The sequence below is a fragment of the Strigops habroptila genome, chromosome 3, assembly GCF_004027225.2.
Source record: "Strigops habroptila isolate Jane chromosome 3, bStrHab1.2.pri, whole genome shotgun sequence".
NCBI lineage: Eukaryota > Metazoa > Chordata > Aves > Psittaciformes > Psittacidae > Strigops > Strigops habroptila.
In genome coordinates this window covers 8,191,471-8,218,969 of record NC_044279.2, presented here as the reverse complement: position 1 = coordinate 8,218,969, position 27,499 = coordinate 8,191,471, and the positions used below count along the sequence as shown (strand labels likewise).

The 27,499-nt window shown below is 41.2% G+C and overlaps 1 protein-coding gene across 2 annotated transcripts in view; it reads left to right on the top strand.

Moving 5' to 3' along the window:
- Window positions 1–27,499, top strand: part of GRM3 (glutamate metabotropic receptor 3) — a 106,307-nt gene that overhangs the window by 73,412 nt on the left and 5,396 nt on the right. For both annotated transcript variants that reach the window (XM_030479882.1, XM_030479883.1), the window contains exons 4-5: window positions 20,654–21,720; window positions 26,623–26,797. In XM_030479882.1, the coding sequence (XP_030335742.1) occupies window positions 20,654–21,720; window positions 26,623–26,797 (1,242 nt within the window). The remainder of the gene's footprint in view (window positions 1–20,653; window positions 21,721–26,622; window positions 26,798–27,499) is intronic.

Here is a 27,499-nt window from a genome sequence, read left to right as displayed (position 1 = left end):
AATGTTACTGTAATTAATTCATCACTCACAGTAAAAGCCAATTGAATTCCCAGGACCAAGTTCAGACCAGGGTGGTACCCAGGCCAGATCATTCCTGTCATAAGAGGGGAGAAAGAAGAAAGACAGGTTGCTTGGTGAGAACCCTAAGAAAAGGGCTAGATGCTCCTTGTGTTTCCAGCAGTAGGAAGAGGTGGAGGTGGCAACAGCTGGTCTTGGAAATGCTACACTCCTCCCCTAAACTTCCACACACCAACTTCCATCTCATTCACAGCCAGTTTGGCTTCAGCTGGGCATGTCTGAAGGCCAATGGTCACTTCACCACCTGCTACACCAGGCAACCATCTGCTATGCCTGTGCCAAGACTTGGCCTTCTCTTCTTTATTCTGTTATGTGAATTTACATAATAGCTGGACCATGGTCAATGGCCAATGTTCTTGCAACAGTAAAGCACCAGTTTCCATCATAGAACCAGATCAGTATAAAATACTTACATTATGAGATGGTGTCATTACCTATGTTACAGAACTTTAGGCTTGATAAGAAAGTATAAAAGCTAGGTTAAGCATGTGCAGGAGACCTGTGGAGAGAGAGTTGATTATCTGGCAATGATATGAGCAAACTTCATGGGGACTGGCTGTGCAGCACATGACACCTCTGTGGTTTCGCTATCACATATGGCTGAGCTTAGGTTTGTTATTAATATTGCATTGTAATGAGGCTAAATAAATCTACAGAGGAAACTAGCAAAGTGTAGAGCATCATGTCTTTTTCTTTTTACTTGTTTAACTTTCTTCTGAAGCTTCTAGGTTGAGGTTGCATTTCTATGTATTATTCAGATGATATTCTCAGCTGACTGAGTTGATAGTAAGAAAACATCGTGCTGTGCTTTGTATGAGAACTAGCTCCAGGAGGAATTGAAGGATAAATATGTGTATCATACAACATGCTTAGTCCCAAGAGATCTTCTATCATGGTACAACATCAATAACACTGGAAACTATGTGAAACTGTCAAATTGGAGCCTGAACTTTTCCACCCTTTAGAGGTCTTCTCAGATCTTTGATTCAGACTGTCTCTAGATACTACCAACCACATCCCTAGTGCTTGTCTCACTCTCAGTGGAGTATGGCTGGTGTAGCCAAGTACTCCATTTTCTTGGGTACCTGCATGAGTATATCCCAGCGGATGTTGCAGAGCTCACTAGGACCCCAGGTCTCTCAGCATCCTGTTAGCTGACTGACTGATTGTTTAGAGCACATCAGGAATTCCTGCAGCCCATGCATCTGGGCTTCTTTACCATGGAAAGGGGCAGATGGATTGGTCACTTTCTGCATCTTATCACTCAGGAGGGGGATTCAGGATGACCTGGGATTTTGGAGATGCTCTGGTAATATAGATTCAGTCACAAAGTAAAAATCATATGAGAGCAGCTGGAAGTTGTGATCTTTCAGAACCCTTATCTCAGTGCTGCATGCAATGCAGCTGAAGCCACATGTCTGGCCTGAGCATCACTGTGCTTGTGTGCATCATGCCGTTTGGTCTTCTCCGAAAGACTGCTGCATCAGTAAGAACAGTCACATACCATGACATACACAGGTGCAAAGGCAATGTATACATATCACGTCATGCTGTAATTGCATTTGATGCATTTATTAATTTCACACGCAGTACAAGACAGAACGAGTTGATCATAGAATCATAGAATCATAGAATGGTTTGGGTTGGAAAGGACTTTAAGATCATCCAGTTCCAACCCCATGCCATGGGCAGGGACACCTCACACTAGACCATGTTGGCCAAGGCTCTGTCCAACCTGGCCTTGAACACTGCCAGCGATGGAGCATTTACCAGTTCTCTGGGCAGCCTGTTCCAGTGTTTCACCACCCTCCCAGTAAAGAACTTTTTTCTTATATCTATCCTGAACTTCCCCTGTTTAAGCTTGAACCCACCACCCTTTGTCCTATCACTACACTCCCTGATGAAGAGTCCCTCCCCAGCATCCTTGTAGGCCCCCTTCAGACACTGGAAGCTGCTTTGAGGTCTCCACGCAGTTTCTCTTCTCCAGGCTTAACAGCCCCAACTTTCTCAGCCTGTCTTCATATGGAACGTGCTCCAGTCCCCTTATCATCCTTTTAGTCTTTAGACCTATGGAAAATAAGAACCATCATTTCTGCTCCCACTTTTTCTCATTTGCCTACACTTATCCCCAGAGATACTTGAATGTCTTCAAATTCTTGAAATCAAACTTCACAGAAGCTGGGTTCTGGCATGCTGGTTGCAAGGGATGGCAGTGGTATGCAACAGCCTGCACCAGCCAGGGAGATGCTTCAGAACATAACAACTCACCCAAAGAAGCAGGCACTTCAATAACTTAAATTTCAACTATTTTAAAACTTTTTCTGACACTCCAGGTATTTTAATAGGCTTAAGTGCATACGCTCCTATTAGATTCCAGCTTTAGCCTGTCGCTGAACAACCTTGGTTCCAGTACATGATTCCTAATTGTTTTTCTATTGTGCAGGCATGTTTTTAAGCACCCAAGTATTTTCCCACTCAGCATTTGGACATAAAGTCAAAATAACCACAATTTTCTTTGACCAAAACTCCAGGTAAAAAATCATTTAGATACAGCCAGAAAAATTCACTTTCACTTTGACTGCAATATCTTTCATACTTTTTATGAATTGGAAGCTGAAGCTGTTCAAGCTGAAAAAGATAAATAATAAAGGCCTGTCATTTTGAAATTTTGGAAACAAAACCAAATTAATACGTTTTAAAATCAATATGGAAATCTTTGAAACTCTGGAGAGCTTTAGTTTCAGATCATTTTCATTTCCAATTTAAAACATTAAAAAACATCTCGTGTTCTTTTCCAATGGCTTTGATCTGTATATTATATTTTTCCTTTTTCTTTTGTTATCAGTTCTCCCATTATAATGTGAATACATGTTTTAATGTGAATTATTTTTTAAGCAGATGAGTTATTTCTGCGTACTCAGAGAATCAGCAAATCTCCCACGCCTTCTTCCTTTCAGAAAGGTGTGAAATGTTAATACATATAAGTCTTGTCATTGATTTCTGTGGGACCAAGAATTCGCCTTTGCTCCTTTCTGGTTGAATAAAGTCTCTGGGTGCGTTGTTAATACAACATCAGGACCCCGCTGCATGGTACATTTTATCAACGATGGTCTCATGTTTCCAGCTCCAAATCTAAGCACATATCCTCATTGCAGAAAGAGGATGGCATGGAAGCTACTAGCCCATCAGGTACACTGCAACCAAGTCAGGTTGTGAACTTTCTCTCTTCTTTAGCCTAGATACTGATCTACGCCCACCAAGAGGAAGCAGGCAAGAAGCAGAAAACCAGTGATAACCATATTTGCACACACACAAATAGCTATTTAAACAATGCCTCCTCTGCTGAAAGGCAGGGATACAAATAGATGAACTTGTGTGCACAAACCTGCAGCTTACCATGAAAGAAATCCAACAAATGGCCCTGAATGTATTGTCCCAGTTTCCAGGAAAGGGTGATGGTGCATTTCAAATACACCAGTAAATGATAGGGTGCATTTATGCGATTGGTGCAGAACTCTGCAATTTTAGACATTTGCCTTACACACCTGAATTAGTTTTGGTTAGTTTTTGATTAGAGTTAATGGAGGGGATCAGCAATTGCAGAGCCCACGTGAGATATGATTTGCCCCTACATCTCTTGCTGTTGACTACAGATGGAGCATAGAGCAACTAAGATTCTCACTTGCCATTTAAGCTGAAAGGCTTAAGTGAGACTCTCAGGCACGGCAATAATGGGATCTGCAGGGAAATACTCAGGGACCAGCTAACAGCAGGGTTGCAGTAGAGAACTGGCCAGGATTTGAGCACTCTCATTCTGCCACTGCTGCTGACATGCTGTGACAGGTATTTCATTAGTATCTCTAGAGTCCTACTTATTTCTTCTTCTTTTCATTAAATTGAAATAACTCCATAGAACTGCAGTGCAGCATGAAGGCAGGGTGAGATTTCTTTCCTTATTGTCTGTGAGATACACCAAGCACATAATTTGCTTGCAAGTTAGTACAAAATATACGACAAATGTCGTGATATCCTGAATCTTTTCAGTAAGGGGAAAAAGAGATGCCTATGTCTGATTGCACTTCAAGAAGCAGGATCTGAGAAAACAATGCCCAACCCCTAGATAAACACACTCACTCCACCTTGGTGCTTGTTTGGTCTTTCAAAGAGATATAGTCTGGTTCATTTTCTTGATCTTCCCATTCTCTGTGTTCCCTCCTGAGGACACAAGTGCAGCACTTGACGTTCTGAATCGTGATGCTCCTCTGCTGATAAAGGGATGCTGGTTCAAGAGGTTGTTAGTTTGTATTTCCAGAACAACAAAGAAGTGCTGAACAAAAGTAAAGGGCTCCACAGGAGAGAGCACAGAGTAAATTCAACTTCTTACCAGCACCCAGATATTGTGTGAGCAGAAAGAGGCTGGATTTAGGAGTGTATGCATGAACACTGTCTTATGAAGCTCTCTGAATTTGCACAGCAAATGGTAGGAGGAATGTGGCTAACATAGTAACCCTGGAAAACAGATCATTAAAATTCTAGGCAATGCATCTGTTTATAATACTCAGTGTCTTTCCCCGGCTCTTTCTTCCTCCACAAGTACAAGAGTCACTGTCATGTCCCTCGCCGTACTGTGTTCAGAAATCCAATTCTTCTACACCAAAGCTTATCTCACCCAACCTAGCTTATACTGGACAAAATCCTCACCTGTGGCTAACTAGAATGACTACTCAAAATGAAAAAAGGATTTTAAGTCAGGTCTGATTTACCCCCCTTCATCCACCGGACTTTATGACAAAACTTTTATTCCTGCCTGGTCCTAAGTTTCTGTGTGATTTTATTTATTTTCATCCTCCCCACTCTGCCTCAGTTGACACTCAAATAATGTGAAGTGGAAACACAAACTTGTGTTCCCATTAGTTCTTGAACAATGGTGAATTCCATGGTGGGAACATACACTTTCATAGACCATTTCCATCGTAACAGTTCCACCCAAGTAGGAAAGAGCTTAAAAGTCATGTTCTGCAACAAGCAGATGTCACTTCATTGTTGAGCACAGCTGCATTGCGTGATCCCTGCTCTGGGATCTAGCCAGAAACATTTCCTGTCACAAGCCCACTTCGAAGCTCAGTGTCCTGCCAAGATGGCATGGAGCACAGACCAACAAACAATGCATCTGCTACCACAGGCAAATTACAGATGCAGAAACTTCAAAGGCCAGGTACAGATTTACAGCAGAGAGTACCTTGTCAGTAGATGTGCAGGTTAAAGCTAGACCTCACACCCCAGGCTCTGCAGCAGACAGCCCTGCTACTCTGTCATCTCACCCAATGAGCTCCTGTTCATCAGGTTAAATCCCCCTTGCCTCCAGCACTCAGTCAGCTGCAAGGTCCTCCTGGCCCTCCTTGTGATGCTTTGTTGTAAAATGAACCAGAACACTGCTTTCAGATGAAGGTAAAACTTTCACGGACAGAAGGGACCCAATACCTTGTTAATCATAGAAGTTTAAAAGCGTAGTTCATAATGGATTTGTGGCCAATAAAACCAAGGAAAATGTAGAGTGAATTCCCCAAGATATTAATTAAAAATATACATGAAAATAATGTCTAGGATTTATAAGAAAAATTATGGCCTTTTTCCTGGGACCACAAATGTGTTGTAGTATTTAAAACCATGAAAGCAGCTAAGGGACAGTCTCTCAAAGAACACTTGAGAGTTGCTATTTCAGAGCAGAGGAACAGTTGGACTTGCACAGTATTGTCCCGTATATCTCTCTATATTAGAGTTACATTGATATATACACACATAGACCTATAGCGAGATTTTAACATCCTGGCTTTCCTGATGACCCGTTCTACTTTTCCTTCCTCCAGCTGCCTCTTTTCAGACATGGCTGCTGATGGGGATCTACAGTTCCTTTCCTTTGGGCAAATTTACCCTTCCAAGGGTTTCCTGGGCAGAAATCTCTGCTTAAGCCCTTCCTGAAGCTTTAAATATGGGTACATATTTATGCATTTATGTACTTTGTTTATATACATGCATATTTTCATACATATATATTTGATTGTGTAAAATATAGATTCATAATATACAGAATCATAAACTTAAAGAATAAATCATGTTGGAAGGGTCCTCAGGAGGTCTCTAATCTAACCTTCTGCTGAAAGCAGGGTCAAGTTACTGCTTGAAATTAAAATACTATGGAACCTTTTCATCCTCTAGTTTAGGTTTGAGGTGTCATGATGGCAAACAATCTGATCTGTACTCTGGATGTGTTGTGTGTCACTCACTGCACTATGTAAACTGGATACTTGGGCTGGCAGCAGGACACAGACATTCTTATCTCTACGGCACATCTTCCAAATAAAATTATCATTAGAACTTCACTTCATGGCAGGCCAGTGACCTACCTGTTAATGGTGCCTGTTATCTAGCCAGAGATCATTATAAAATGCTGCCTTTTCATGTTTTCATTTGGTACTAATTAACAATAATTAGATTGAATGAGCAGGAGCAGAGGTTGAATTGTGTTCTTACCTCTTGAGGTAAGCTCCAGCAGCAGAGGTCAAGGTGTGCTGGACCATTGCTTCCTATGTAACTGAGGAGCAAGGTCTTTCTGCCTGCTGCCACCACTGCCACGACTCCCTTTTCTGCCTGACCTGGGCACTGAGCTCCCATAGACAAAAAGATGGCAAAGGCATCATTAGCAGGACACAAAGCAGCAACAACTTTTCTTCAGAGTCCTCAGGAAGGCTCTGGAAGTCTGTTGCCTTTGGCCTTTACCCAGCTGGGTGCCATTCCTGGAAAGTCTGCAGAAATGACAGGCTAGCAACGGCCTCAAGCGTGTTATAGCAGCATATTTAGGTGAAGGTGCTTTGACATCCCTAAAATAGCAAATAGCTCTTCCATCACAGTTTCCTCTACTTGAATATTTATACAACCCACCACTTCAGCTGAGCTGTGAAAAACTGAACATAAAATTATATAGCCAATGGCTTGTATGTAACTTATAGTCAGCTGCTTTTATCATATCAATAATGTAGCCTTTGAGCATCTTATAAATCTCTAGATTGGGCAGCACCTGTGCGGGTGTGTAAATGAGGATGAGATCAGACACCGTGTGTTTACAGAGAAACTGAAAAACTGAGCAGTGATTTCCTTTCAATTCACATATTTGAGAGACAGAAGGCTCGGTAACCTGATTTCTCTAATCCCCAGACTTCTCTCTTTGCCTGCTGCTTGTTTTATAACAGATATTATTTCATCCTTTGTTTTGCTGGCAAATGTCATGTGAGTCCCAAACACAGAGGTCTGCACAGCCAAAGTGTTCGGAGGAGCAGGAAGAGTCATACAGCCTTTTCATCCCCAACCATGCATGCCCACTTTTCCAATCCCACTTGCCTTTGCACAGGACATACCATGGGATTTTATTTTTATCCTTCATGCAGATTTACCTGTGAGACACATCCACACATAAGTGAAGAGATGTCAGGTCTGATTCTTTCTCCTTGTGATCTGGAAGGACATGGTATCATGAGATAAAAGAGTTTCGGTCAGGATTCTTACCCGTTACATTTTAGCACCTAAATTGGCTCTCGAAAGCCGATGGGAAGACCAGATTCTTCTCTATTACCTACTATGGAAGAGCACTTGAGCATTTCCAGAACTAATCTCAGTTAGTCTCACTTGCATGCTGAGGTGCTATTTTAGGGGCTGGAAAAGGCAGAGGCTGTGCTTGGAACACAACCACAGTAGTGTTAATGAGGATGAGAACAAGGACATGAGGGGATTGTGCAGGACACACTAGGACAGTGGGACACACTGGGAAAATAAATTACTCTTTTGAGTATTCCAGGTGTGTCCAGTACTGGACTTCCAGTGAGTCCCACAGAAAATTGGTCTTTTCAAAAGGCAATGAAGAAAACTGCAGAAAGTCACAAACCCAGATGTCTAATCCCAAAGATAACTAAATGTTATGTTATTTTTATCAAACCTCTATTTTTGTTGGCAGCTAATAATTATACTACAAAGGCAGAACTGAAAGCATAATGGTAGAAAAGTATTTTTTTTCCTGAAACAATTTTAATATCACTATGTTCTTGGAAGACACATCTGCTTCACCCAGTAGAGCACAGTGTAAAGGCATTCCCAAGTTAACTGTCTAAACATGAATGGGTATCAAACCAGTAGAGCTGCATTAAAGTGACACTAACATTCAACCCCTCCTGGTGCTGCAATCTAGACATGGATCTTGGTCTGAATCCTACATTGCTTCCATGTAACGTATTTCCAGGCAAACCTGTCACAAGCAGACTGCTGTTCTTGTACTTGTTAAAATGCAGCCCAGATGAACATGTGAATATATATCAACTTTCTGCAAAGCCTGAACTAATCCCTTCAAGCTTGTCTTGCCCATGTCTGACTCTCGGTGCAGAGAAAAGCTGCCCAGTGGTAGTCATGTTCCTCTATCTAAAAGGGAGAAAGGAATTCAACACAACCTCAAAACATTCCTTGTATAAATTTGTGCACGAACACAGATTTTCCCCAAATATTCACAACTTTCCCTTTGTGCAAATAGTTGCATGAATCAAAAGAGGTACTTAGGGCAAAACTTTCCGAGGAATGACTGAATGGATTTCCTACCACAAATTTACTTTTCTTATTCGTGTAAGTGTTAGTGGGTATTCTCATTAAAACAATTACTCAGGCCATTAGATCATGCCTCCCTTCTAAAAGAGAATTCACAAAGCAATCAGCTGTGCATTTTCATGAAGTAGAAATTCCTTTTACGTATGAGTACTCTTCACAAACTGACCTTCTACACAATTCCAATTAATGGCAAACTGGATGGACCTGGCAGACAAATGTGTTAAAGGGTGACTTTCTTTCATTTCTTCATCTATTAGAGCCATGTTTCTAAACACTTCTAAAAGCACCTCAGAGAACGTTTGCTTTAGCATCACTGCAAAATTTATGGCTATTTTTTTAGCAGATACAGAATATAATGTGAAAAGATATTTCATTGCTGTTATCTCGATGAGTCATTTCCTTTTGTTTTCTTCTTCCTGCCATGAAAGTGTACTTTGTCTGAGGATGTAACAAGTGAATACAAAGAACACTAAAATTCTTCAAGGCAGGGGAACAACACACATATTCATGTACAGGGGTATCAGAAGCAGAGGAACTTCTAGCAGAAATGTCCACAAAATCCTAGCTGTAGCATGGCTTATGGAACAGGATCAATCCTTTGATTTGCTTTCTCACCTCTTGCTCCAGCCATAGACCAGTAAACCAAGTTCAACTCACCTGCTCACTATTGAGATGCCAATGACAATATCTCCAAATATAAGTCCTTAAACTTAAGGCATGTAAGTCATAAAATAATTACTAAAATCATTAAGTTTGCTTGTAGGGTCTCCACACCAAAACTCACTATTTCCTTAGTGCATGGGAAGAACAGCACAGAGCCAAAAGCAGCGGTGATGTGAATGGTTGTTGCAAACACCCAGTAAATAGAAAGCAGAGGTTAATGTACCTCACACAGACCCCTGCCCTGTCAGTCTCACATCCACTTTTCATCTCCTGCAGTTTTGCTTTCCTTGTTACAAGCCCATCTTTCTACTTGCCAATATATGAATCATCTCACCTCTTCTACACTAATGGCCCATATATATCTAGCATTTTTCCTACAGAAGAAATTCAAGAGCACTTCTGAAGGCTGAGAGACATTCACTTCCTAAGTGTGTATGTGCAATTGCTCCTCAATTCAATACAGGTTTCATGCAGTACATTTTTCTATTTGCTGCTATACGCAGATTCCAGACAATTTTATGGACAACAGAATAAGCTAATGCAGCAACTCTTTTGTACGTATGAAATATTTACCACTTCTGCTGAAATACGAGGCTCAGCTAAGAAAACATTGTAGTTTTAGCCAAGGGAGGAGTTGCACCATGCTCAGCGGAAACAGAGAAAGCTGAGCAAAGCACAGCCTTGTACAAAGTCCTTACACAGAATGTGTGTGCCACAGAAATCCCGTGTAACTCTGTAGCTGAGAACGTGTGGACTTTCAGGGTGGACTGTGATTCCTAATAGCTGCATCTGACATCACTTTGACTCCGTGACTCTGTATCAACCACATTGTTGTATGGGAAGTTTGGATCAGAAAACACACACATACTCACAAGAGCACTTACTCACTGTTCCTTAAAATTTGAACTTACTTAACCCAGTTCTACAGTAAAAAAGAATACTCAATGTAAGATTGTTGAGTTTGCCTTTGCAAAAGTGAACAGCAAATCAAAAAGCAGCGATCTTTCTTCGCCAAAGGGGAGGGAGAACCTCCTGCTGTTTAGGTAGCAACACTGACAAATTGCAGCATCCACAATCAAGGCACAGTCACAGAGTGATTTTTCTCTCAGTTTTCCTTTGTTCCTTTTCTTGCAGAGGCCATTACTGTCCTTGTAGCTTCTTATCTCTTCTATCTTTTCACTATGTTTTGCATATGCTGTATATGTGCTCTTCTTCCTATTGATTATACCCTAAAAACAATCCATCCTTCTTGCCAAGGTTGAATTTCTGCAGTGATCAGTAGCTGACTGTTTATGTGCAGCTCTGGAGCCTCAAGCATCTTCCTGTGCTTCTGCAACAGAACTCTCTTCCTGTGGGAACACTTTGTGGCTCTTTATCTTTTACAATAGGTCTTTAATTTGCTACGGAAAACTAGAAAATGCTTGATCATATGCAGAAGTATACGGTGTGGATTCGCTGGGCCCTTCTAGTCTAAGCAGCAACAACATAGTTGCCTGTGGCAGCAGAAAGTTATGCTCTTGTGGTCCATTCCCTTGCCATAAATAATTATACACCATGTTCCTCTGTATGTAAATTTTACCTATAGTTTCTCTAATAGCAGAATTTTCCATCACACTTATCTATGGCCCTGATGGATGGAGCTTGGTAGCTGAGATTGGCCTGCTTTGCCAGGACACATCTGCACCTGACAGTGGCAAATAAGACACTGATTGAAGCTGCTATTGGGAACTGACAAAAGTGTGCTGGAAAAGTCTGTTAAACTTCCTCTGTTACATTTTCACATTTGTTTGAATAAATTGCTAATGGCTAGTTAATGGTCCAGTAACTGAAAGAATAAAAAGCCCATCTTTACAGGCTCTTTAGACAAGAAAATATCTCGAGTCAGATGAAGATTTGAGGCAGTGCTGTTAATGTCCTTTCCAGATCTCTGAAACACTTTATCAGTCTAAGCCTATCAATGTGTCTCTGCTTCCACCATTAAACAGGCAAATAAATCAACATTTTCTTTTTACATTTTCCCCTGAGCTGCAGAGATTGCTCTTGATGTTGCTGAAGTGATTTAGTAGAACAAAACATTAGCAAAAATGATTCTGTGTTCTCAGATTTATCTTTTCTTCCTGAGAGCAGAAGAACTTCCAAGTATGAATAGGACATTTAGCTTGCGTGTTATTGGATAATGCACACCAATAAACACTATGATCTTGGGAAAAGTGGCATGCTACCTTTGCAGCTGGTGTGTGACATGCATGAATAATCATAAAAACCAGGAGTTCTCATCCTTTATCTCACTATCTTTTTACTGAACTTCATTGTTGTGAGTAGCCCACTTTAATCTCTCAGTTTTCTGACTCAGCAGTTGGTCATACATGAGATATACTCTATTAAGAACTGACTTCACCTGTCATTTTAGTAGATGTGCATTTCTAGTAATCACAGTATTATATAGAAATCAGTAAAACAAAATCCAGACTCAAACCTTTAGAAAGGAAGGTGTGTGGAGGGCTTTACTGAAAGCATTAGCTTGAAGATTTCTCCATCGGTGGCCAAAACTCAAGACAGCCAGTTTTGTACCTTCTTTGACATAACTCCCTTTGTGGTCTAATAACTGGAGAGCTAGAGATGGAGGAAGCTACCTTCTGATAGCAACTTAGTTTAGCTAGGGCCCACCTTTGGAGGTGTATATTTCTCTCCATTGACTGTAGGAGCTACACACCAAATATAGACACTTTAATTAAGTTTAGGTGAAAGAAAGATAGGCCACTTTTTTCATGCACATATTATATTCACAGAGAAAAGTAGAATCTTACACCGTAAAATGTGTGAAACATTTACATTTCCAGCTGAACTCCAAGTCTTGTCTTCCACCAACATTATGTCAGATATGCCAAATACTATAACTAAGCTGCATAATATGTCTGAGCATAAGGGTTTCACCATAGAATTGTTTCTTTAAACCAGCTCCGAAACATCCTACAACTCCTATTTTCCCCACACAATGTTCAATACTTTTGAGCTTCAGTTATTTCAAAAAGATGTTTTCCTTAGAATTTGCTACTTACGGTTCTATTTTCCTACTGAAATAAAATTCCAGTTGGAAAATTACCTCATTATTGGCAATTTGTAGGGTGATTGCTGAGAGTTTTCAGTAGCTTCTTAACAAAAATAATAGCATAGAGTTGTAATGGTATTAGGAAGAGGCAATACCTTTATTAGACTGCCCACATATCTGGAAAAAACAGAGAAGTTTTTGGCATAAAATCTTTTTACTGTATCTTGCCTTGCATCTTGATCAGACCTTGTGTTCCTAAACTGTACTTTTAAAGAAGCGAACAAGAAACTCTCAGCAGTTACTCTGCAAATGGATAGTAATGAGGCTGTTTGCAAAGTGAAATTGTGTTTCCAGGAGGAAATAAACACCTGATAAACTGAACTCTAAGCAGAGCTGTTCCTTCAAAATTATTGAAGGTCATATTTATTGAGCAATATTTTTCTGATGACCTAATGAAGTGACCTTATTCCTGAAAGCTTGTTCACGTCTTCCATCTATAGACTAGTCTAATAAAAAGTACTGCCTGTTTTATGGGCTTGAAATTTCTTGAATCGCAGCTACAGCATTACTAGTACTAGATAATAGTATTGCATTATAAGTAATTAAATCCATGTCAGCCCACCTGATTTGGGAGTGTCTTCATATCAAGTCAATTAGGAAATAACAGCCAGAGGGTCTGTTTCATGGTTCATTTGGTTCTGATCTCCAAGTGCAAACTATCTAACTAAATTATTCAGAGCACTGTCTGGAAACACCTCTCTAATCCTCAAGTCCCCACAGAGAAGAGAATGTTTTAACCAACTTCCTTTAATATCTTAATAACTGAATTTGTTCATATTTCCTTCAGGCTGATGAAGAACAACAAAAAATATTATGAGGTATTCAACACTTCCTTAGCCATTAGCCACCATATGCAGTCTCAGGGTGGAATTAGCACATTGAGCAATGCTGCCTCCAAACCAGACAGATTCATGCCCATGTGACATAACCAAGCCCTTTTCTTAGTCCAAAATCGAATTTGAGGAAAAGTAAAGCACGGCTTCAACCTCTTTCAGCTGCAGTCTGGATGTATTGAGAAGAGAGGGGTACAGCATGGCACCCGTTCCCAGCGCTGAGGTTAAATGAGAATGTTCCTCACCCAGAAGTCCAAATCAGACACAGGGAACTCACAATCCCAGGACTAGTAGAAAGTCCCAACCAAAACCTCTAGCTCTGAAAGCAATCTGAATGTCCAGCAGCTGACAGATAACTCACCAGCCAACTCATGTTTTCTTCAGACCAAAACATTTCAAGAGATACCAAAGACCAGCTCAGAAGGTGCAGTTCCTGCTCCCAAGCTTTTGTGCTGTCACCGTAGCAGTGGCCATAATTCTTCATAATGGGGACGAGTTCCCCTTGCTTCTGTTTACAAAATAACTAGTTGGCCTGAGGGAGGAGTTAGGCAGTTTAAAGTCCTGGTTTAATTTCTTTTGTAATTGCAAGTTGATTGCTAGTATAAATTACCTTGCATGCATTTTGCCTCTTGTGCCAGCTGTTTCCTAAAGTGGATAATCTTAAATTAAAAGAATGGTATCAATTGAAAGGCATTGCTGTGTTGGAATCTCACAAATCATTCATTTCAATTATCAACCTAACAGACTTATTAAAAACAGAAAAACACCTTGGATGCTTTTTCACTAAAGTTCAATTTATTTTAAATTTGAACTAATGCAACCTTAACCAAAAAAAAAAAAAAAACCAAGAAATTTTCTTAATTTCAAGGGATATGTCTTGTATTCTTAAGAAGAAATATAATGACTGCAAAAAATTTACATTTTCTGCCTTCCAAGTCTCAAAATCCAAATCCTTTAAGAAATCAGAAATTTCCTCTTTAATTCCTTATATTTTGTTAAAACCATAAGAGCAATTTCATCATTTCCTTGATAAAGGTTTGTAACTTAGCATCTAATTCATTCTCCCAAGTCCTAAAGACCACACATGTGCCTAAAAGCCACACAAGCAAGAGGACAACACACACCTGAAAACGTAAAACATGATGCTTAAGGCAAGATTTTCCCAGGACAGGTGACTGGGGAGTTCTGTGCTCAGCCAGGCTGAGCATAATGACAAGCTCAATGAATTCTTATAAACTTTCAGACCCTTCTTAGTTTATTTTGCCAGCATCCACATTACTTTCCTCCTGGACTGTTCTCTCTGATAGCCTCTGCAGCAGCCACAGCAGCCTGTGCAGACAGCTTGTAAGCGACACCCCTTCGCAGGTACATTGCAGAGAGCTTGTACAAGTTGCTATCACTTAGCACTCCAGCTGTGAGCCTTTCTGTTCCAAATATTGGTGATATTCATTTCACTTCAGATAAATAAACTGTAGGTGTATTTTAGCTAGTTACTCTCATTATGGTCAGCAGAAAAAACACAGGTACAGTTCAGCTGTGCTATCCTAATACCAACACTAAGGTGAATCCTAGAAATACCCATTCTCTTTTGTTAGGACAGAAGCTAGGGATAACTAACTCATATGCAGATACTCACGTGACAGATCTATGCAACAAGGCCTGGGGAAACATTTCTGTCTCTGACTACTGCAAATACTGTTGTGGTCTATGGCATGTGTGAATATTTCCTAGAGCAAGCAACTTTCTAACCTGAGAGACAAACCATTGAGCTGAAAGGAAAATCTGTAGAGACAGACAGGAAAATTACATTTGTAGAAGACTAATCAGTCTCACTGTTTTCTCAAAGGAAAAGAAGCAATCCTGCATATAGAATCATAGAATAGTTACGGTTGGAAAGGACCTTAAGACCATCTAGTTCCAACCTCCCTGACCCAAACACATCCAGAAATGATGGCGCAGAGGATAAAAGTGACTACTTGTCTCTGAAAACTGATATTTTAAGCCTGTTCATTATCTATTAATTGTGGAGAGGTACAATCTAGTGACACCTCACACTGACCTTTCCCTGTACTAACTTTTAAACTGTCAAATTCAACATCCCTTCTGCCTACCAGGTGTGAAAATAGCTGTTATGCCGAGATACAAACAGAAGTGGGTGCATCAGGTCTCCATTACTTGGTCTGAATGTTCAGCCAAGCAGGAAAAAGTCACTTTGACCTCAACAAACCATATCTAGCTAAAAATAAAAGACAATGAAAATATACATGCATTCTCAGTGTCCTCTGTGATACTGTTCAAGATAAGGCACCATACATGCAGATGAGCCCACTGGACAAACATACCATACCCTTTTATATTATTATCAAGGCTCTTCCTTACAGTGTTTTAAAAAGGCATTGCCCAGGATACGTAACAGGAAGGAGTAGGGGGCATAAAAATCCCTGTATTTTTTCAGTTACATAAACAAATGTCTTGTTTTTCAGTCTTAAATCAGAAGTACAGAGTTTTTGCAGCACCATCTAGTGAGACTAAAGAGGTTTAACTCAACTTTTCAGAAACCCCAGCATGTTCCCTCTTTACATTTGCATTTCTTTTAAATCATGATCTCCTCATAGTCTATAGGCTGGAAGTCTTTGGGGCCAACAAGCTGTTGAAGAAGCTGACTTAGGTGCACACAATAGTCCTTTTTGAATTTCTTTCTGAACCACACAAAATCCCACAGCTTTGCAAACTGCTGAGCTAAAAAACTGCAGAGCTTTCATCAAGCCTTGTTATTAATGAATTGTCTCCTAGCTAGTGAGCTGTGCCTCTGATCTGTACCTTGTTTTGAAAGAATGTACTCTGCAAGCAAAGAACAGATGAGTGTTTTATTGGATGTGAAGGATGTTCTCAGATGGAGGCATACCTGTCATCATTCCTACCTGGAAGTGTTACTGATGGTATTTTCTATGACAACATCTATACACTCAGCTCTGTGCCAGACACATGCAAGACTCTGTATGCAAAATATCCTTCCTGGCCCAAAGATGTTGCTGGTAAACAAAACTTGGTCTGATTCCAAGCCAGTTAAGATGACGTGCATCTCTTCCTAGGCTGCTCAGTGACTTAAAAGTTTCCCAGTGCCTAATTAGGATGAGAAGTACTTCGTTTTCCTCATCTACACATCCCTGGTTAAAAAGTCCTGGGGTATTTTTCAACCAGTGAGCCAATGTGTGGAATCAGAAGCATTCTTAAAATAATGGTTTTGATCAATAAGAAAAATTTTGCCGAACAAGAATATAAGAACATTCTGATTTCCTTCATGTCACCAAGACCTGTGCATCACTGACACCAGAAGTAAGAAAGATTTCCAAATGAAAGCAACTCATCTGCTTCTAACAGCACAAAAGCACATACTTGCAAGCTAAGTGATTGTTGGAAAAGATGATCCCACTGTAGGAAGATGGAAACAAAATTACATAATTCACTATATAAAAGCTCTGATGCTATTTTATGTTTTTATCCATATCTGCTACTAAAGCAGTCGTAAATCTATAGTCATTCCTCTCTTATCTGAAGCTGGAGGAGTTGGTCCTCTACTTATACAATGGCATCCTCTCCTCCGATAGGATTTCCCCAGGGAGCTGACAAAGGTAGGCTGCCTGCACCATGGCTCCATAGGTTTGTCTTCTGCTGTATAGCTGAGTGTCTCTCCTGTTCTCATAAATGTCATTGCTGCTGCATCTTCATTGCTGAGCTGCTGCAAGCTGGAGCACAAAGAACTGATTTATCTTTAAGTCATTTTTAATCATATTTTCTTTTCCTTGATAACTTCTTTTATAGAATATCTCTTGGATAACTTCTTTGGATAATTTATTTCATGAAGTGCAAGCGGTGGCGTAGATTCAAAGATGTTGCTCAAAGAAGACAAAGTTTGTTTTACCACTCAGTTTTTAGCTAACAGCATGAGTAGACCCATGTCCCTCATCGTGGTGTTGGTCAATGATAAGCTGAACATGAATCAGCAGCGTGCACTTGCAGCCCAGAAAGACAAACATATCCTGAGCTACATCAAAAGAAGCATGAGCAGCAGGTCAAAGGAGGTGATCCTGCCTCTCTACTCTGATCTTGTGAGACAGCATTTGGAGTACTGTGTGCAGTTCTGGTGTCCTCAATGTAAGAAGGACATGGAGCTGTTGGAGCAAGTCCAAAGGAGGGGTATGGAGACAGGCTGAGAAAGTTGGGGCTGTTCATCCTGGAGAAGAGAAGCTGCGTGGAGACCTCAGAGCAGCCTTCCAGTATCTGAAGGGGGGGCCTAGAAGGATTCCAGAGAGAGACTCTTCATCAGGGACTGTAGTGATAGGACAAAGGGTGGTGGGTTCAAACTTTTACAGGCAAGATTCAGGTCAAATATAAGGAAAAAGTTCTTTACTGTGAGGGTGGTGAGACACTGGCACAGGGTGCCCAGAGAAGCTGTGGCTGCCCCATCCCTGGTAGTGTTCGAGGTCAGGTTGGACGGGGCCTTGAGCAACCTGCTTTAGTGGAAGGTGTCCCTGCCCATGGCAGGGGGTTGGAACTAGATGATCTTAAGGTCCTTTCCAACCCAAACCATTCTATAATTCTATGATTCTATCTCCCAAGGGATAGAATTCTCAGTGACTTATGACATGGCCTGACATCATCTCTGAGAAAATCACCTATCAATACACAAAAATTATTCTTTTTTACTCTAAAACATAGAATCCTTTTTATTATGACACTACGTTATTACCTATAAGCATCTTATCAATACATCATATTTTATGAAAACATGACTTTTTGAAAGTGGTTCTACAGGACCTAGAATATGTTGATAAACATCAGTTAAAATGCCTTAGTGATTTTGTATGTAATCAGGGGCCATATTAATTGCTACCATGCAGTGGGCTCATTAGTAGGCTTTGGCTCACTATACTATAATTTAATACATCATTGTTTTGTTAAATGATTTCATCCTTTCCATCTGAAGGACTGTGATTTATTTTCCTTTGTCAGGAGACACTAAAAATGAATGTTTCAAGCTACAAGCTGTGGTTGACTTCAAACACATTGTCCTACAAAAGTCTTTTCTTCATATGTGTGGAGTGGGAACAGCCTAACATAAGGCAACATATACATGAGCTTCAAGCTAACTATAGATGAGATTACCTACTTTGCTTTCTGGATCTGCATGCAAAGTCCAAGGCAAATACTTTGCTCTATTTAAATGATAAGTATTGTATCAGAACTGAAAAGCTGCTAAACATGTCACACAGGGAGAAGTGCTGGTTTCCTGACCCTCCCATAACTTGCACCAGGGGAGTCATGCACTTGAAGCTATGCACTTGACAGAAGATAAGCCATGCAACCAGTCTATAGTTTGTCTTGTTTATCTGCAGATCCATTGGTGCCAGAAGTCACAGGCTCTCAGTACACATCAGGAGCTGGCCTGTATAGCACTGAAGTGAATAAATTTGCTCTTAAAACTGGGCTGCTGTGTTAACAGCTTCTACAATCTATATAAGTGTTATGAATAATGAAATAAGACACTGGCAATGACAACGCATTATTGAAGAGCTGTTAAGTGCTGCACTATGATTTCATTTTAATGCTGCTCCTAGATGAGAGATCTTGCATGCCTGTGCATGAGGAGGAGGAGGAAGAGAAGGGAAGCTGCTTAATATTCTTCTTGTCGACCTATATTTTGAATTTATCCACTTGTTTAATATCAAGCATGTTATTTCCAGAAGGAATGGCCATTTTGTGGGGTTTTATGCTGCTCTTAATTTTTGTGCACTCAGAGGTCTTGTGGGGCTACACAGTGGTACAACTAGATGCCAACAGTGAAGAACAAGAGAAAAAAGTCCTCTTACACATTCCTGGATTACCTAGATCTAGTCTGTAATACCGCAAACCAAGGCTGTCCATCACTGTGGGTGACACAGGAGAAGTGCTAAACTGCAGGAGAGGGCAGAGATAAGAATAGGCAACATCCTGGCTTAAACCCAGAAGAGACTATAGGTGGGTGTAAAGTATCTTCCAACCTTGCCCTAAGATAAGAAGAAAGTTGGGAAAGAAATGTACTCCAAGCTCAGCACCTGGAGCTTCTGTGCTAAAAGCCACTGTCCCTTTTACTGACCTTAGTGGGAGTACTGCAAAATAAGGTAACACTGCAGGAATAAAGGTGGAAGTATTTGGCCTCAGTGTTTTACAGAAGCTGAATAAAACTACTGCAAGAAATCCAAAGTATCTGGAGGTTGAAGTGGTGGAAGATATCACATCCTTATACGATATTGCTTGTGCTCAAACACATCATGGGCACAGATGCAGGGAAAGAGATTTATTCCAGCAATGACAGTGGAACCACTTTTGTAACCGAAGACACTGGGGAATGAAATCACCTTTATTGCTCATCAATGGCAAAAAACTCCTTTTTGCTTCCTGTCTATAAAGCTGTTCACCTTTGATTCTACAGCAAACAACCAATAAATCACATGGTAAATGCAATTTCCTCCTACATTTTTAATATTTCTTCAATCCCTACATGAGCCTCAGCTGAAGGGGGGTTGAAAAAAACAACAGCTTTCCAGACTTTACCAGTTGGAAGTGCTGCAATATTGATTTCATAGAAGGTCACAGATACTGTTTGTGGTTTTTTCATCTATTCCCCAAACAAGATATAGAACCAAAGCAGCACATGCTGGGAACCTCAGACCAGACAAGAAATATCAGAAAGTGGTAAAATTGAAGCAAAATAGAAGGCATTCAAAACTTTCAACAACACAGGGAGAAGTGAAAAAGGTATAGTAAGAAATTGTTGAGGACTTCATAGTTACTTCTCCATCATCCTTAGAATGAATCCTCTATTCAACTGTATTCCAGACTGTTGACCTCAAAACTGCTATTCATTGATCTGACCATTTAAATTTCCTTACATTGTGACAGCTGAATTTCAGCAAATACTGTTGAGCCTCAGTTTGAAGCAAACCTCTTCCTTTCAACCAAAAACATGAAAGGTAGTAGTTGTGCATGCTGGGGGGGATAATTGGAGAATTCATTTGTATCCAGAGCAAAAAAGTAAGAACATTGGTAGTCTAACACCTACAAATATATCTCATGCAGTAAAGTGAAAGATTTCTAGTATCTGAGGGGTTTTTCTTCTTCCAAATTTATAAATGAGACAGATACAGACCTCTCAACTTACCTGTTGGCACTTGAATTGGATTCTCTAAGCTGTCAGGTGTCTGTGCCTGCCAACAGGATGAAAAATGTCATGTACAGCCTTGATAATAACTTTCTCTATTTCTTTTTATTTATTTTTTTTCCACAGCTCCATTCAACCCTCCCAATGCTGCGGACAGTATGGTCAAATTTGATGCCTATGGAGATGGGATAGGACAATACAACGTGTTCAATTTCCAGTACACCGGAGGTAGATACTCCTATGTGAAGGTTGGTCACTGGGCAGAAACTTTATCACTTGAGGTGGACAATATCCACTGGTCCAGGAGCTCTGTCCCTGTCTCCCAGTGCAGTGACCCCTGTGCTCCAAATGAGATGAAGAATATGCAACCAGGAGATGTCTGCTGCTGGATTTGTATTCCCTGTGAAATCTATGAGTACCTGGCTGATGAATTCACTTGTGCAGACTGTGGGCCTGGAAAATGGCCCACAGCTGACCTGACTGGCTGTTACGACCTACCAGAAGACTACATCAAGTGGGAAGATGCTTGGGCGATAGGTCCTGTGACAATTGCATGTCTGGGTTTTATTTGTACTTTTATGGTCATTGCAGTGTTCATCAAGCACAACAATACCCCCCTGGTCAAAGCCTCTGGCCGTGAACTGTGCTACATATTGCTCTTTGGGGTCTTCCTGTCTTACAGCATGACTTTCTTCTTCATAGCCAAGCCTTCTCCAGCTATCTGCACCCTGCGTCGTTTGGGGCTAGGAAGTTCCTTTGCTGTCTGCTATTCTGCCCTTCTGACAAAAACGAACTGCATAGCCAGAATATTTGATGGTGTAAAGAACGGTGCTCAAAGGCCTAAGTTCATCAGCCCCAGCTCTCAGGTCTTCATCTGCCTGAGTCTCATTTTGGTACAGATTGTGGTGGTGTCCGTGTGGCTTATCTTGGAGGCTCCTGGCACCAGGCGGTACACTCTTCCTGAGAAGAGAGAGACTGTCATATTGAAATGCAATGTCAAAGATTCCAGTATGTTAATCTCCTTAACATATGATGTAATCCTCGTAGTCTTATGCACGGTATATGCCTTCAAAACGAGGAAATGTCCAGAGAACTTCAATGAAGCCAAGTTTATCGGTTTCACAATGTACACAACGTGCATCATTTGGCTGGCCTTTCTCCCCATATTTTATGTGACATCCAGTGACTACAGAGTAAGTCTTTGGGTCTCTGTTTCCATAAATCATGTGCAGCACTTAAAAGGATTGTGTTGGCATTCACTAAAAGCTTCTTTTGTTTCTTTTTTCTCCTGGATACCTTGCAAACAAGCCAAGTTAATGTCCACCTAAGGATATTACCAGCTTTAGCTTATTTCTAAGATGGTCTCATTTCAAACTACAGTTAGAGATGGAAGGGATTAATGCTATCAGTCTGATTGTGATAGAGGTATAGAGTATGGATTAAGCATTTGCATTGGTGCATCAGTATATGAAGTCATGGTCCAAACAGAAAAATCTAGTAGATCATGAGCTAGAATGAATCATAATGAGTTATTTGATAGAAGTGGGCCTTAAATTAAAAGCTAAACTAACTAGCCTCCTTCTGCAAAAGGATCTATCATTCAAACATGATATTTTCTTCCAAATAAAAAATAATTTCAAAATTTCCTATTAAACAAGGTTGGTTAAAAAAATAAAAACCCAACAAATGTTAGCTTGAATATAGAAATTTTTATTCTTTCTCCAATCTGTAGGGGGCTGAAACCAGGACACCAACCAACTTAAAAAACATTAAATTGTTTAAATTGTCACATAATGTTGAGGATATTCAAGTTAAAAAAAATCATATTTTTTGACAGAAGGAAATTGTCTCAGAAAAAGATTCAGATCTGCTCTACTGGAAATCTCACAGTTATTATCAAGTGAGAACTGACTGTTGGACTTGGTCCTTACAATAGTTTACAGTGAATTAATTCAACTTTCCTCCCAGAAGAAAGGTAGATTAGTTTAGGCTGGTATTATTACCAGTAGTATGTACATCAAGTAGCATGTAAAATTGTCGAGCTAATAATGCCTCAACATACTTCTGGTGTGATGACTCTGGAACAGTGTGTTTAGTACTATTTTTCTCAGCTTAGGAAAGGTACTGAGAACCTGGAGAAAACAAGGATAGATAACAAACGACGCAGTAAGACACGCAAAGTGACAGTAAAAGAGCTAAATATATTTAGTCTAGACAAGAGTAAACCCAGGGAGACGTGATCACAGACTATAAATAATTTCAAGGCAACAAAAAGAGAGAAAGGGATTATTCAGTCTCAGGAGAAGTTAGAATGGCGAGTAACGGATTGAAGCTAATGAAGGAAAAGTTTAAGGAAGCCGCTGGGGAACAGCTCTGGACACCCAAAGCAATCAGGAAGATGGACACTCAGGGTAATATCAATGCAGACAGTCACCTGAGTGGACAGCACAGACACTAATGTTCAAGAGGAGCATGACTTGACTGCTTAAGCAGCATTTTGAGCCTTATCTCCTGAGTGGGATTTTCAAGACTGGCTGGGGTTAAACCACAACAGTCCTTTGTGTCACCCGACATGGGGCACGAAAGGTTGAAATGATTACAGATCTGACCAGAGCATGTAAAACCAAATCTATTATAAAGGATTAACCCCAGCTGGCATCCAAGTACCACACAGCTGCTTGATCACTCCCCCTGTTGGGATGGGGAGGACAATCAGAAAAAGGTCAAAGCTTACCCTATGATAAGAACAGTTTAATAATTGAAATAAAGTAAAATATAGTAATAATTGTGATGAAAAGGGAGATAACAAAAAGAGAGACACAAAACTCAAGAAAAACACAAGTGATGCACAATGTGATTGCTCACCACCCACTGACTGCTGCCCAGCCAGCTCCCAAGGAGCGATCAGCCCCCTCCCCAGCCAATTCTCCCCAGTTTATATACTGAGAACTACATTATATGGTGTGGAATATCCCTTTGGCCAGCCTGGGTCAACTGTTCTGGCTGTGTTGCTTTCCAGCTTCTTGCTCACCTCCAGCATTCTCGCGGGCAGGGCATGAGAAAAGACCTCGACGTAGTGTAAGCAATAACTAAAACATCAGTGTGTTATCAATATCATTCTCACATTAAATCCAAAACACAGAACCATACCAGCTACTATGAAGAAAACTAACTCTATCTCAGCCAAAACCAGGGCACTTCTTCAGTTCCCCAATCCCCTATTTTAGCAAGTTGACCTCACTGTGCTCCAAAAACCTCCTCTGTCATGTTATGTTGTCCCTCCAGTAGGTATCAGGGTGGTTGAACTGCCCCGAGAAGACCAGGGCCTGCAAACATGAGACTTCTTCCAGTTGCCTGAAAAATTCCTCTTCTATTTCTTCCCGATCATATGGTCTGCAGCAGACACCCACTACAGTGGTTCACTTTGGTCTGCCCACTTATCCTGACTCATACTATATGAGCTGGTTCAAGAACCATTGATGGCTAGAGCTCCATTCACTGCTCTGCTCTCTCACAGAGAGCACAACTCCCTTTCCTGGGAGGGAATTGCACTCTGTGTGCAGTACCAGGGTACTGACCTATATTGTAATTGCAGCTCTGTAAGTAGAGTAGGAGCCATCTGCCTGCTGCCACAAGTCACAGACTTCCAGCCTTCGTCACCATGGGAGTCTCCATTTCCAAGCTCAATAAACATAGTTTGCCTAGTTCTCTAGTACAGACTGGGCTCTTGTACCTGCAGAGTGTCAGAGAAGATCCATTCCGCCTTTTTCTCATCGTATCTGATGCTTCAAAATCTTCTAACCTCTTCCCATAGCTCCTTAGCTTGGCAACAGAAATCCGCCACATCTCCTGCAAAAACAAGTCCCCCAATCCCCCTTAGGCATTCCTGCAAGCCCAGAGATACAGAGCTGCATCCTCCCTCAAGAGTTTAGTCTGATAATTCTGACATATCAGAGATAGTTGCCCCTGTGGGCACTGGGGACCGTGCCCTGTGGCATCCTCCTTGCTCTGCACACAAACACAGCCTTCAGCAAAGTTTATAGCCCTCTTCTGTACACATTTCTTCACACTGCTGAACTGTTAGATGCCCAGCACCGATAGTAGTCTCTTCCCAGCACTTACAACAAGAGTGGCCAACCTTACCTAATCAAGCATCAGCTCAGACAACAGCTCCAAGCTGGTCAAGGACAGCTGACAGAGCTCCTTAGGAGCTGGAGGAAGTTGCTAAAAGTCACAGCCTCCTGCAGCAATCCTCTCCCAGCAGTGGTAAGGCACCCTAATGTTCTTTGAAGTGTTCCCCAGAGTCCTCCAATGATCCCAGAAGGTCTACAAGAGCCCAAAGCAGAGGCCAGAAATTGCTCTGCAAACTCCTGCATTTGGTGGCTGTCTGTTAGCTGCATGTCAAAAAATGAAGGAGAGCTCCTGGAAAAGATAGATCTCTCTGATGTCATTGATTTTTATGCAGAGATTCACACTGGTTTCAGAACCAAAGATACAATGAAACTTGATATCATTAAATAAGCATGCATAACATAAATTCACAGCAGCCCCAATATCTAGCACATTTAAGGCAATTTTCAATCTGATCACCTTAGACAAAAGCTCAAGTCAGTGTGTCAGTGAGGCCGGGTCACACATTGAACCACTGAAGTGACCTGGGTTAAAAGGAACCCTGTGGGATGGGGTTATTTTTAACCCAAATCATTTCATTGATTGAGTGTATCATTATGTCAGCACAGCTGAGCTGCTCTGTGCAGCACACACCACAGCAGAGCGGGGTGGGGAGGAAGGGTTTGTTGGTGAAAAGAACCTACCTAGAAAACTACTACCTTCTTGCTTCATAAGAAAACTCTCAGTCTTATTTTACCTGTAAAATGCCCAGTTCAATACCTACCACCGGCTGCTGCAGAGCCCTGCAGGCAAAATGCAAAGGAGTGATGGAGAACATGCAGCTGGAAACATAAGGTGTTCCTTTCTCATGTTTTCCCTGTAGGGTTTTCCATGTTCACCCACCCTGTGAAACCTGAGTACCTTTTCATAGTGCTTGTCACATTTACCTTGGGTAAAGAGTGATTATTATATGACCACATTAATTATACTCACTGCTGACAAAGCACTTGGTGCTCAGTATATACGTAAACCAACAAAGTCCGTTTCCTACTCTATTTTTCATTTTGCACAATTATTTCTGACAAGGAGCCAGGAGAAGCATACCCATGGAAGAAGGCTAATCTCCAAGGACTGCAGGATTGTAACTAAGGAAAAATGAGCCGTGGATGTATAATCATTCACATCAAGCTGTAGAGTTTAAAAGCAGTTTAATTCAACATCTTAATTCAGGAATCTGCTTGGAAGAAAACAATATGAACTGAAAATGAGGCAGTAAACTGGCACTTAGTTGTACCATTGAACAAAAAGGAGGAAAGATAGTGCCAGCAAAGTTACTAACAAATGCCCCAGGGCAACTACTCTAAAAGTCCTGCAGCTTTACAAACTAGTCATTTCTGAGCCCAAAAAAAGCATGTTCAAAGTCAGGGCATCTTTCAGACCCAGTCTGACAAACGTCACCAGCTCTTACACTCATTCTAGATCACACCTATATTCCTGTAAATAATTGTCCAAGTTCTCTGATTAGGATTGAGGCTGGAGACTAAACTGTTTTTCAAACAGATGCTCTGCATGAGGCATCTAATGTAAACTCACATAAAACACTGCATGTGCAAGCTGGTTTCCACTGCAGCCAGAATATCTTTGCTCAGATAGGAGCTACAGAGGATTTCCTGATCAGTTTAGAAATCAAGGACGTGAGACATGAGAGAAAGAGAGCAGAACGATCCTCTCTGTGCTAAAATGAGGGAGAACACAGTCAATCTCACATTGCTATGCAGAGACATGAGCACCATCAGCACCATGCACCCCACTCATCTGATCCTAGGATTGTGGAAGATAAGGATGAGCCAGATGTCCAGACCAGCCTGTCCCAGTGCAAACCCCCAGGACTGTTGTTCCTGCTATTGTATGATAATGCTTCTAATATGCTGCATTTCAGACCTTTCCATACTGAAACACCGCGCTTTGCACTCACTCTCTCCTAGGTGCAAACCACCACCATGTGCATCTCTGTGAGTCTGAGCGGCTTTGTTGTGCTGGGCTGCTTGTTCGCGCCCAAGGTCCACATCATCCTCTTCCAGCCCCAGAAGAACGTGGTCACTCACAGACTCCATCTCAACAGGTTCAGTGTCAGTGGGACCGGGACCACTTACTCCCAGTGTAAGTAACCTTTCTATAAGAATGTGAGATTGCGGTGAGTTTGGACAAAGACAAGGTGGGTTTATTACCAGTAACAGAAAGACCTTCATAGGCTGAACTATGTACCTTGTGGAAACATCACTCCATTTGTGTCTGGAGAGAAAAACCCATCTCCCTCCCATGGGAATCAGCTCAGATCCTGCCCTGAAGCTCACTGAAGTCAGAAGGAAGCTTTCAGAGGGCTCTGACTCCAGCCTGCACAAAGCAGGCTGCCTGCAGCTTGCTGTCACTCGCAGCAGAGACAGGAACAGATTGCCCTGGAGTATTCCTGTCAAAATGACATGCTGGCAGGACCTGGGCCACAATGCAGCATGCTCTCAACAGCTCTTATCACCCGCATTATAAGGAAAGGCTCCAAGCCTGCAGCAAATGCATATAAGGGATGTCATAAACTGTATCTGTATGCAGAATGTGATCAATACCCTTTGTAAGTGCCACAGCCATGAGAAGCAATCAGTGCCCTGTTGCAAGAATAGCTCATCTGCTCTGCCTCCCTCCTTTCCTTCCTCTTCAGTCTCTTCATCCCAAGCAGATTCACATCTGTGATTTTGTTTTGAGGCTGTTACTCCTCTTCTGGGTGAGTTGCTCAGAGACTTTTTTGGATTAAAAAAAAGAAATAGGTCACCTGTATGTTTGTTGTTCTTTTTCCTTGTCAAGCTTAGC